The following is a 12,907-nucleotide window of genomic DNA, read 5'->3' as shown; positions in this document are numbered from 1 at the left end:
TCCGGGGAGGCTCGCTCTCGGAGTTGGGGACACCCGGCCGGCCGGCCTCTCCTCGGATTTGTGACGTGTCGGGGGCAGCAGTGGTGACGGAGTCATCACACAAAGCCGGAACGTCGGGGCAGGGGTCTCCCAGGCCAAGAGCCCCAATGGGTTGGGAAGGGGGCGGGCAGCGGGGCGCCCCCGGGCGCCGGGACTCCGCCCAGCATTAAAGTGAACGCCGAGTCCGCCGCGCGTGCGGCGGGCGGTTGGCGCCGGGGCGGCCGCGAGCGCTCCTCGCGAGCCTGGCTGCTGTGGCCCCGCTGGCCGCCGGCGCGCACGGCTCTCCGGAGCCGCGCCACGCCCTCGCGGGGGTGGAGCGGAGGCCAGGGGCGGGTCCGCAGCTGGCGGCGCCCGGGCCCGGGGCGGGGGCTGTGGCAGCAGCTGCAGCAGCGTCGGAGGCAGCAGCGACAGAGGCAGTTGCAGCTGAGGCGGAGGCTGCTTCTGGACGCGTCCGGGCCGCGCAGCCGGAGCCCCAGCCCGGAGGCGCCGGGCGGTGCAATCAGTGCTGCTGCTGCTGCTGCTGCTGCTCTCCCGTCGCCGCCTGGGCCCCCGCTGCCACCGGGGCCCCGGACGCCGTCCGCGCCCTCATCGACCCCGCCTGCGTGTGCGCCCCAGCCGGGACGCCGCCCCCGGCCGGGTCTCCACTTCTTGGCCGCACCTTCCATGACAGCGCCCGCGCGAAGATGGCTGCGAAGGGCGCACACGGCTCCCACCTGAAGATAGAGAGCGAGCTGGAGCGCTGCCGCGCCGAGGGCCTCTGGGACCGCATGCCCCAGCTGGTCCGGCAGATGAAGGCGCTGGTCGTGCCCAGTGGCGGAGGCAGCCGGAGAGCCATCCCGAGCGCCTTATTCACCTCTCTGGACACCGGTGAGTGAGGGAAGGGGCTGGTTAACTAGCTGGAGCGCGCGAAACGCGCCTCCTCCTCCAGGAAGTGCGCCCCGACTGCCCCAGGCCGTCGCCGGCCGTCTTTGGTATTACTCTTCCTGTAGTGCTAGTCTTAGGAGTGCCCGGGCAGTTAGAACGGCTTTCCTGCCCCAGGAGAAAACTCGTGCAGGTTGGGTGCTTTGGGGGAGAGAGAGAAACGTCTTTTGCTAACTGCCTTTTAGGATCATGTGGGCAACTCGATCTATTGTGAAATGGTGGTACGGGCACGTGTCAGATTAGGACTTGGGCGGGACTCTTGCACCACCTTTAAACTCCCATCAGGTGAAGACTGTGTGTCTCCCCATGCCTTCCCTCTCCTTCCCTCAAGTCAAGTTGACAGCGGAGCTCTGTCCACAACAGACCTACTTGGAGGGGTTTATGATCACGGGGGTGGGGTGGTGAAGTGTGAAAGAGGCCTGGTAAGCCTCAGTTTCCTCGTTTGTAGCCGGGCTCGGGACCCTTCTAGCCCTAGCAGCTCGTGGCTTTAGCAGTAGGGCTGGTTTGGCTGGGCTGGGCTCCTGGGTGGGAAAGTACCCTGATGTGGCAGTGGGGGAAACCCCGCCCCCGTCTCCAACCTCAAATCCTGTCCCTGGTGCCTTCAGCTCAGCCTGGAGAGCCCTCTCTGAGCCCTATCTTTGAGCACTTCAGAGCCCTGTGGAAGGAAGTAAATAAACACAGTTATAAAGGGTTTTAAACACTGCCTGTGGAAGGCTCTGTGGAGTAGAAGGAATGATAATAATAGTAATAGTAATAGCTAACACTTACCTACCGCTCACTGTGTGCCAGTTGATTAAGCACTTTAATCAACTCATTCATTCCTCCCAACAACCCCAAGAAACAGGTACTCTCGTTAGCCCCACTTACAGATAAGGATACTGAGGCACAGGGAAGTAACTTGATCATCCAGTTGATAAGTGGTGGAATCAGGATTTAAACCCAGATTTCTCAGCACATCCTTTTAATCACTTGTATTCTTACCTCTCAAAGATGTGTAGCACCAAATCCCAGCCTGAAGAGTTGCCAAAATGGACAGGGAGGCAGGGAGGTGATCAAAGGGCAATTGCGCATTAGATGGTGGGGCTCAGGAAGTAGCAGAATATGTACTGACCTCTGACAGTGGAAAGGGCAGAATGTGTCTGTCCAATGAGGGGGAAGGATAGAAGGACACTGAGGGGGGCTAGGTGGCAGGGACAGACAGGTTGAACCTTTGAGGTAGTTCTAAAGTGTGGCAGTGGCCAGAGCTGGTGCATATATGGGAGAAGCTGGTGAGCCCCCTCCCCCCCCTTTTTAGGGCAGAATAGATAAATTACAGGTTCCCCTCTATCCCCTGTATGGGTGATGTGGGGTAAGTCTGATGAGGGTGGGAAATGGAAAGTGACCCACACAGAAGGCATTGGGGTCTTCTCAGAGGTATGGGATTGTGAGTCAGATTGGCACTGCGGAGAAACACACCGGGACCAAGACAGGAACCAGGCCTCCTTCAGTCCATACTGGGCTGTATTTCCTAAGCTATTTAGAGGTCTCAAGACATTGAATGTTTATTCATTGGTATCCCAGAAAGAAAGAGTTTAGAGAGCCACACAAGTTAAGAAATTACACCTAATGGATTAAATATCGTTAAACAGACGTTTAAACTGCAGGACTTATAAGGGCCTTTAATATGCTCACCTGCATGTGATGTTAAAGCCAAGGTTAGCGTATAAATACCACATTTCTCAAACTTCCCTTACTATAGTCTATGAAGCATTATTGGGAAACACTGGTATGACAGTTTATAAATGGTATGGTATAAAGTGCTTTCTCTATTTTTTTCCCTTTTTTTTGTTAATCCTCACTTGAGGATATTTTTCCCATCAATTTTTAGACAGAGTGGAAGGGAGAGGGAGAGACAGAGAGAGATAGAAACATCGATGTAAGAGAGGCACATCAATTGGTTGTCTCCCGCACGCACCCAGACCAGGGCCAGGGATCGCGCCTGCAACTGAGATAAGTACCCTTGACTGGAATCGAACCTGGGACCCTTCAGTCCATGGGCTGATGCCCTATCCAGTGAGCCAAACCAGCTAGGGCTCTATATTTTTTTTTCAATTTTTGTAAACAACCCTGTGGGGGGGAGGACAGACATTATTGTCCCCATTACATTTTTGTTTTAAATGTTTTATTTCAGAGAGGAAGGGAGAGAGAGAGAGAAACATCAATGATAAGAGAGAATCTTTGATCAGCTGCCTCCTGCATGCCCACTACCAGGGATCGAGCCCAAAATCCAGACATGTGCCCTGACCGGGAATTGAACATACTGGTAGGTCGATGCTCAACCACTGAGCCACACCAGCAGGACTATTGTCCCCATTTAAACACAGGGACACCAAGACTCAGAGAAGTCACATGATGTGTATGTGGCAGAGCCTGTACCCAAGCCTGAGCCCCTGCAGCCAAGTCTGCAAGTAACAGAGTGGGGCATGTGGAGCCTGGCCTGTCTTCACGGTGGGAACTGACCAGCACGAGGGAGACTGAAGGATGGTGGGAGGTCTCTCCTGTCAATTTTGGGGTTTGGGTCAGTCAGTGATTTTTTTCCCCACTGTTAAATCCAGATACACTATCCCAAAATGCACGCATGCACATGAGCGAGGAAAACAAGTGATTTCCAAAGCCCATGCGTGGAGCCTTTTTTTGGATTGTCTGCTATCCTGGTTCTCTCTCCATGAGGTTCTTCCCCGCCCGCCCCCCCCCCCCCCCCTTAGAGAAGCCCTTTTTCTTTTCTTTTTTGTTAATCCTCACCCGAGGATATTTTCTCCATTGATTTTCATAGAGAGTGAAAGGGAGAATGAGAGAGAGAAACATTAACCTAGGTACATGCCCTTGACTGGAATTGAACCCAAGACCCTTCTGTCCATGGGCTGACGCTCTATCCACTGAGCCAGACTGGCTAGGGCTCCATGGGGTTCTTGATCACTTGAAGGACTGAGAGACTGTTTTCTGTGGGGGTGGTGTTGTTGGAGCTGACCCCCCTCCTCTTCCTGCAACTCAGGAGGGAGTTCCTTAAAGTCCCACCTGGCCTGTTGCACTCTGACAGCCAGTGACTGGAAGCGTTAACAGTTATGTAACTTGGGAGAGGGGAAGAAGGTACTGAGGGGGAGCCAAACCCCAGTTGAAACCCATTTTACAGGCTGAGGCCCTAAGGCCCTGCCGCATCTGTGGGGTTTCCCTCAGAAGCTAAAAATCCCAAAGCATGGATTTCACTGCAGAGAGCAGGAGGGGAGGGCCCGCTGAGGGGCCTTCTTGCTGGTCTGGTGGGAGTGAAGGACCAGGAGACGCTCCCTCAGAAGGGTCCCTGCCCCCTTTTCCTTCCTGTCTGGGGAGGCTGCTCCCTGCCACCCACCCAGCGGGCAGGTGGTTGCTCCTTTTTGTACATTTACTTTCAAACAAACTGACATCCGGTTTAGAGTTGATCAGGATGGAGCAGGGGAACCTCGGAGTACAGCTCTCTGTGGTGGGGTTTGTTCGTATGAAAACAAAGAGCCTGTCCAAGGGGTTCAAGAGTGTTTCTTCAGATGAAGTTAGAAGGGGTGTTTGAGGCAGGTGGCCTCTTACTAGTTTCAGCCTCTTCCTTTTCTCTCAACGCTTGGAAGGTCCCCACCCTCTGCAGCCCTGTGAGGTGAGCAGCTGTGGAGACCGCGACGTCCCCATGTGACCTAGTGAGCAGGGGCCTGGTCTGAACGCCAGGCTTGCTGGCTGAACCCAGGTTTCCAGACAGCAATTTGGCAGGTTGTGGACAGGGGAGCACTGTCCTGCAAATGTGGGTGCGGGGAGGAGGCGGGTGTCCTTGAAGTGGGTCTCTGTGACCTGGCACCCTGGAGAGGCCTGAAGAGGATGGGAGCAGAGAGGAAGCTAGCTGCGAGTCCTTCAAAACAGGGTGGGTGGGCAGCCAGGATGGCCACTAGGTGGTGGCCTCATTTGTGTCTCTGTCAAGGGCAGGGGGCTGGGCTGGTCTGCCAGAATCAGCACCCAGGCTCCCAGAGTCTGTCTCATTCTGTCAAGAAGGGGATGCCCCAGCAGGGGAGAAGCTGGGGCTCTTTACCCAAACCGTGTAGGGAGTAGATTGTGGACAATACAACGATAAAAAGCAATTTGTCCTACCTTCAGAGAAGGACAGGAACGCCTCTATCCACCTGGATTCTCGTTGAACAACTGAAAATCTAGAACTTTTAATTTTAAAATATCCTTCAGTTCCATAGACTGGCCAGTTGAGAATAATAGGATGGAAAGAAAGGGGGGAAGGAAGAGAAAGAATGGTGCAGGGAGAAGAAGTGAGCAAGAAAGAAAAGAAGGTAAATTCCCAACACCTACTGAGTGTCTGCTAAACAAAACAGAATGAGTGGGGGTGAAGAGGAGGGAAAATGGCTCTGGAGAAGGAGCTGAAGTGTTAATTTGTAAAATAGTCTGAAACTTGTATGTATATGACAGTGAGAATAATTCCTATCCCTGCCCTTGGAATTAGTATTAGTTTCTCTTTATAAAAAAATGATTTTATTGATTTTAGAGAGAGAGAAAGGGAGAGGGAGAGAGAAACATCGATTAGTTTGCCTCCAGCACACACCCAATCGGGGATCGACTTGACCACATGGGTACATGCCTGACAGATAATGGAACCAGTAACCTTTCGGTGCACGCGATGATGCTCCAACCAACCGAGCCACCGGCCAGGACACTATTAGTTTTTAACCCATTGTATGCAGCTCTTAGACTCCTCTTTATTTCTAAAGTATCCGAAGCTTTGCTCTGCATGGAATGCAAGGGAGACAGATTATTCTTTGGCTGTGCTATTTTATTGTTATGGGCTGTGGCCATAATACTATCGCATATTTTTATTTTCATCTATAAAATGGGAATAATATCTTTTAGGGCCATGCTGATTGAATGACACTTTATAATAAAGTACCTGGAACTCAGTAGGCCCTCAACAAATATTCGTCTCCCTTACTCATTAGAAGGTGAAGGGATTAGCTAAAGAACATATATGCAGAGCCCATGCACACAGACAATAGTGATGTGAGGGCCAAGGAGGGGGAGCCGGGGCTGGGTGGAGGTGGGCAAAGGGGGAGAAAATGCGGGACATCTGCAATAGTGTCAACCATAAAACATGTACATTTTTTAAAAAGGCGCTCTTGTGGTTTAGAGCAGTGCTTCTCAAATGATCTGTGAGAACCAGTTTTATGATTTTAAATTCCCAATCTGATGTGCCCTGATACTTACATAAGATACAGAAACATTTACCCTCCAATTTTTTTATTATTCTATTCAACAGATTCAAAATCATTCTGTCACGTTATTGTCAACCTTTGTGAACGTGTACTCTAAATTTCTGCACTTACTCCAGGGACTGGGTCAAACACTCACAGACCTACCTGTTCTAGTCCGGGGACCACACTTGGAGCAACAAGTGTTCAGAGGACACTCCCATAATTTTGAGGAGCGGTGTGTGCCCTGGGAAGTATTTCAAGATTGAGGGTTGCCTGGAAGGAAGCTGGTTTCTCCAGGCCTGAAAGGAACTGAGCCAGTGAACCGTGGAGAGCTCTGGGCTGGGCAGTGGGGTGGCAGAGGCGGGGCCAGGTGGCGGGATGGCTCTGCTGCTGGGCAGGTGGGGAGCTAGCTGTTGTAGAGCAGAGTGCTTGTGCTCTCCCAGGAGGAGGGAGGGGACCAGCCCAGGAGGCGGAGCCCGGGGAGGGGCAGTTCCCTGCTAGAAACAGGTTCCTAACCCCATTCCTGGTTTTACAAAGGCAAAACAGGTGAGGGAAAGCAGTTTGCCTAGAGGTGCACCTTTCAGGCACCCACTGCTAAGCATCCCACCACTCCTTCTGGCCAAGATTTGGAAATGATGCTCTAACCACTGAGAAAACTGGCTAGGGCTGGATTCTGCTTTCTTATCAATTTATTTTGGAATTCATTCCTCCGTAATAGCACATACTAAGCTTCCTCATTCCTTTTTATAGCAGCTCGGTGTCCCTTTTTATGGATGTACCATGTTTTAATCAGCCTCCTGTTGATGGACATACAGGTTTCCTCTAATTTTCTGCTATTATAAATTATGCTACAGGAATGACCTTATATGTAGGTTACTTTACACATTTGCAAGGACATCTGTAGGAGCAGAATTGCTGAGTCAGTGGCAAAAATAATTTTGATATATGTTGCTAAATTGCCCTTTATAGAGATCCTACCAACTTCTATTCTACCAGTGATGGATGATAGTTTCAACCAGGTACTTGTCTGGCCATTTCCTCCAAATATTTTTTTTTATAATAATTATTATTTTTAATATATTTTTATTGATTTCAGAGAGGAAGGGAGAGAGGGAGAGAGAGATAGAAACATCAATGATGTCAGGGAATCATTGATTGGCTGCCTCCTGCCCGTCCCCCACTGGGGATCAAGCCCGCAACCCCTGGCACGCGCCATTGACCGGAATCGAACCCAGGACCCTTCAGTCCATAGGCCGATGCCCTATCCACTGAGCCAAACCAGCTAGGGCTTTCCTCCAAATCTTAATTTGAGAAATCAAGAGGTAGGTATAGCACAGGATCCACTAAAAGGCTATGGCGTCCCTAGAGGGAACTGTGACTGTCCTTTGGACCAGCGGTCGCCAACCGGTGGTCCACGGACCACTGGTGGTCCATGAGGTCCGAAAGGTTGGGGACTGCTGCTTTGGACTCTGGGCTTTGGGGATGTTCTCTGCATGGAATCTCCCTTATGGATGGAGAATCTTCCTCTGAGGCGCAGTTTAAAATCAGTAGCTTTGTTTCGTTACTCTTTTTTATTGAAAAACTAGTGGCCCGGTGCACGAAATTTGTGCATGGGTGGGGGGGCGATTGTCCCTCAGCCTGGCCTGCACCCTCTCCAATCTGGACCCCAGCCTGGACACCTCGGGAGGTGTCCGACCGCCGGTTTAGGCCCGATGTCTGTGGGACCGGGCCTAAACCAACAGACATCCCTCTCACAATCCGGGACCGCTGGCTCCTAACTGCTCACCTGCCTGCCTGCCTGATCGCCCCTAACCACTCTGCCTGCCAGCTTGCTCGCCCCCAACTGCCCCCATTGCTGGCCTGATCACCCCCAACTACAACCCCCCCAGCTGGCCTGCTCGCCCCCAACTCCCCCCCCCCCCCGCCGGCCTGCTTGCCCCCAACTGCCCTCCCCTCCTGGCCTGATCACCCCTAACCACATTTGCCTCGGCCCCACCACCATGGCTTTGTACAGAAGGATGTCTGGAAGGTCTCCTGGTCTAATTAGTATATTACCCTTTTATTAGTATAGATATGTTTTTATTGATTTCAGAGAGAGGAAGGTAAAGGGAGAGAGAGATAGAAATATCAATGATGAGAGAGAATCATGGATCGGCTGCCTCCTGCATGCCCCCTACTGGGGATTAAGCCTGCAACCCGGGCATGTGCCCTGACCAGGAATCAAACCATGACCTCCTGGTTCATGGGTTGACATTCAAGCAGTGAGCCCCACTGGCCAGGCTGGAACCAGTGGCTTTGAGTTGTGACTAAACTGAGGTGGTCCTAAGAGTGAGGAATTAGTGGCAGTTGTCCCCAGTGACAATGCCTTCGTGGCAGGAGAAAAAGCTCTGTGAAGAGATGGGTCCAAGCACACATTCCTGGAGACATTTTGGATTGGCATGTAACTCCCTGAGGCTTGTGGCTGCCTCCTGGGGTAGTGGTGAGAGTCCAATTCACTCCGCAGCTATTTGCTGGGCACCTAGATGAGTAGTGGGCCTGATCCTCACCAGTTGAAAGGGAAGGACAATGAGCCAGTCACATCAAGCACTACCTCCTGAGCCATCATGAAAGCACACTTGACCTCTGGCCCTGCACACTGAAGCCCCGAATTCTACTCCCATCCGAGTCACTTTTTGCTGTAGGTAGAAGGAATATGGTGGTCACTAGATTGGAGTTTTCAGTGTGGTGGGGAGGCAGCAAATTAAGCCAAGCAGCATAAATTCACCTGCCTGGCAGTGAGGTCTGCAGATAAGCTGGCATATGTGAGAGAACCCCAGAAAGTGCCAATACTAAACCTGTTCAAGGATTTGCCTTGCTGACAAGCAAATCTGCTTCCTACCTCAACTCTTTGCTTGGTTGCTAGGTTCTCCTGGGGTCATGTTAAATAAAATGCCTTCAAGATGGAGAAAACCAAATGTAGTTCTATGGAAATTAGGAGCATGTGAAAATGCATTATTAAACTGTCTCATATCATTTTCTTCTCTGGTCATTGGGGGAAATTCCTTCTTGGTCTGAGAACTTATTATCCACAATGGGTCATGGATGTGACTTTGTGCCTCATTTTCAATTCTGAAGTTCTGGTAATTTGTCCCAAATCCTGGAAACTGCCTTCCCAACCACTAAACTATAGAAAATAAACCCGAAGGGGCAATTTATGCTGCTACAATGGGTAGAATGCCTGCTGGGGTGTGTGTGTGTGTGTGTGTGTGTTTAAGGCTCTTTAAGTTTATGGAAGCAGTGCCTTTACTGACTTTCTCGGACCTGGGGAATGTATGTGCTGGGATGGGGTGGTTGCGTCGCTCCAGGGACAAGTCCCAGTCTCCACATGTGCCGCTCAGGGACCACTGCCCTGTTTTTCAGATGACTTGGGAAAATTGCTCCTGGCTGAGTCCCTCCTAGAGCAGTGTTTGAAGGAGAACAATGCCAAGATAAAAGACTCCATCCCTTTGCTGGAGAAGAATGAGCCAAAGATGAATGAAGCCAAAAACCACCTGAGTAGTATCCTCAACCATGGGAAGCTGTCGGTAAGTTGTCAGCCCTCGAGTCTGGGACCACCTTTCGTCTCCTGCCTCCTATCTGCTCTCAACCTCCCTGAGTTATTCCATCACCTGGGCAACATGAGTCCCTTAGGGTTGGCCTTGTGCTATTCAGTACAGTAGCCACTAGCCACATATACACTTGAAATGTGGCTAATCCAAATTGAGATGTGCTATAAGTGTAAAACATACACTGGAGTTTGAAGACTTAGTACAAAACAAAGAATGTAAAAGATCATTAATACTTTACATTGATTACATGTTCAGATGATAGAATGAATTGAGTTGAACAAAATTATTAAAATTAACTTGACCCTTTCTAATGTGTCTAGAACATTGTATTAGAAAATTTAAGTTACACATATGGCTTAACTTATATTTCTATTGGACAGTGCTTGGTTGACCTAGTGTGTGCCTGTCCCGTGTGCTCTTTGGGGGTCTCAGGGAAATAGTGAGCCCAAGATCTAGTTGGAAACAGGCAAACATGCAGAGCTGGCTAGCAACAGAAGAGCTCAACAACAGGGCAAGCCAGTTGAAGCCCAAGTGCATTTATTGAGTACCTACTGTATACAAGACACCGAAGGAAGTATAGTCACAGCTTTCTCTAGACCTTTACTACTCAAAGCATGGTCTACCCACCGGTAGATTGGGCATGATCTGGAAGCTGGTTATAAATGCAAAATCTGAATCAGAATCTGCACTTAAGAAGCTCTCTGGGTGATTATTGCACATGAACATTTGAGACTGTTCTAGATTACAGAGTATCCTGAGCTATAGTAGAGGTATTGATATGTCATTAGAGACCCAAAGAAGATATAATTTTTCTAGAAATGTTCTAAAGTAATGTATTTATTAACCTAAGCATTTGATTACAACCTGCTATGTGCAAGGCATTGTGTTATGTACTTTGAGGGCAATAAAGATGAGTTCAACATGGACCCTGTCCTCCGGGAGGTTGCAGGTCTACTGGGAAGATAATTCTTATCGGCACACTGTCCAGGGTGGACTCTGGCACAAGCCATAGGCATGTGTACATGTGCAGGCAAGTCAGAGGGGAACAGTCCTGGGGGTGAGGTAGGCGTCAACTCGGAGATGGTAATACTACTAGAACTGGACCTGGGGAGGGCTGGGCCTTGAAGTGGGAGGGAGATGGATATACAGAGATGGGACAGAGCGACAGAGCATTCCAAGGTAAGGAAGCAGTGTGTAATCTAAGGGTTCCTCTTATAAGAGTTTCATTAAAATAAGTCCATTAGGAAGAGTAAAAGGGAATGGTGGGTAATTAGTTTATAAAAGTACAGTGGGTCCAGAGACTGGGGACTGGAACACCACACCAAGAAACACCCGGCTTTTTCTGTAAGGAGTGCAGGGAGAGAGTACTGGAAGTTTAAGGTTACCGCCTTTAGACTCATTGCTGTGATGGGATTGTTGAGGCTCTGGGAGATTTTGTATTGGATTAAAGTATCTGCTTGACCCTGAACATGTCCCCTGACCTCTTGGGCCCTCCAGTTCCCCTTCTACCAATCAAAAGGGTTGGACATGATTGGTGAGTCCCAAGCTCTTCCCACTAAGACCTCTTTTAATTTTTTTCTTTCTTTCTTTCTTTTTTTTTTTTTAAATATATTTTATTGATATTTTACAGAGAGGAAGGGAGAGGGATAGAGAGCTAGAAACATCGATGAGAGAGAAACATCGATCAGCTGCCTCCTGCACACCTCCCACTGGGGATGTGCCCGCAACCAAGGTACATGCCCTTGACCGGAATCGAACCCGGGACCCTTCAGTCCGCAGGCCGACGCTATCCACTGAGCCAAACCGGTTTCGGCTAATTTTTTTCTTTCCAGTAGACACTATTAAATATTTAAAAATTGTCTTAAAAATAAATATGACTTTGGCTTCTTGTAAAAAGTTCACTACATAAACAAGTAGTTTGAATAATAAATAAAAGTCCTTGTTTGCCACCCCTCAAAACCCTACCCCATTCCCATCCCAATAGTTGAGCACTGGTCATCATTGGGCATGTGTCTCACACTCCTTTCTCTGTGTGTTTACAAACGCGTACACACTTATAAAGCTTTCTTTTCTTTTTAGAGTCACAGGTTACATATTTGAAAAGTTGCTCTTTTGCACTGAGAACTTTCACTTGGAGCTTTCTCCATGCCAATGCCTCTTCCTTTGTATTGGCCTAATAGTATACACATGTATTGTTGTGGAAAACTGTTTTGTTTATTTTATACTAGAGGTCCAGTACAAAGAATTTGTGCACTGGTGGGGGACGTGGCCTGCGCTCATCCCAGTCAGCCAAGTGGCACTCCCACTGTGGGAGCGCACTGACCTCCAGGGGGAAGCTCCTGTGTTGAGCGTCTGCCCCCTGGTGGTCAGTGCGTGTCATAGCGACTGGTCGACTGGTTGTTCTGGTCATTCTGCCATTCGGTCACTGGGCTTTTATTATATAGGATTGCAAATTTTACCATGCTTTATTCATCAAAGACATACAGAGTCACTGATAACACTGAGAAATTCCCTGTTATCCAGGCCAAAGCCAAAAAAATTAACATTGATCAGGCAAAATAAAATATTAAAAGTAGTTTATGGGGTTCTCTATCTTTTTTAAAAATATATATATATATTTTTTATTGGTTTCAGAGAGGAAGGGAGAGAGATAGAAACATCAATGATGAGAGAGAATCATGGATTGACTGCCTCCTGCACAGGAAATTGAGCCCGCCACCCAGGCATGTGCCCTTGGCCGGAATCGAACCCGGGACCCTGTAGTCCACAGGCTGACGCTCTATCCACTGAGCCACACCAGCCAGGGCAGGGGTTCTCTATCTTACCCAAAGGCTGGAGTATGGCTGAGCGGGTGATTTTTCCTGGCAGCAGATGAAATCCCAGGTGGATTCCTGTATAGTAACTGTGATGGGACGAGGAGAGTGGAGAGGCGGGCATCTCCTCAAGGTAGTTTGAAACCTACTCTCGGTGACCTGTAAGATCCTGCCCAGCTCAGTTCTGTGGAGGTCGGTGAAAACAACCATTTGTCATAACTTGTTACCCGCTGATCGCCAGGCATTGTACCATCTCCTGGGTGCCTCTTATGACCCTGTCACTGGCATTTCCTAGTATCCCCAT

The 12,907-nt window shown here is 49.6% G+C and overlaps 1 protein-coding gene across 3 annotated transcripts in view; it reads left to right on the top strand.

Moving 5' to 3' along the window:
* Positions 1–430: 430 nt before the first annotated feature.
* The window catches only part of TTC7A (tetratricopeptide repeat domain 7A), a 111,420-nt gene continuing 98,943 nt past the window's right edge, over positions 431–12,907 (top strand). The window contains exons 1-2 of one of the 3 annotated variants that reach the window (XM_080682981.1): positions 431–906; positions 9,603–9,766. In XM_080682981.1, coding sequence (XP_080539107.1) covers positions 723–906; positions 9,603–9,766 — 348 coding nt within the window. In that variant the 5' untranslated portion in view covers positions 431–722. The remainder of the gene's footprint in view (positions 907–9,602; positions 9,767–12,907) is intronic. The other 2 variants (XM_080682982.1, XM_080682983.1) reach the window with 2 other exon arrangements.

This window comes from Plecotus auritus (assembly GCF_963455305.1).
Source record: "Plecotus auritus genome assembly, chromosome: 8".
NCBI classification, from domain to species: Eukaryota; Metazoa; Chordata; class Mammalia; order Chiroptera; family Vespertilionidae; genus Plecotus; species Plecotus auritus.
The sequence above is the reverse complement of the archived record's forward strand: the minus strand, read 5'-3'. Positions and strand labels throughout refer to the sequence as shown.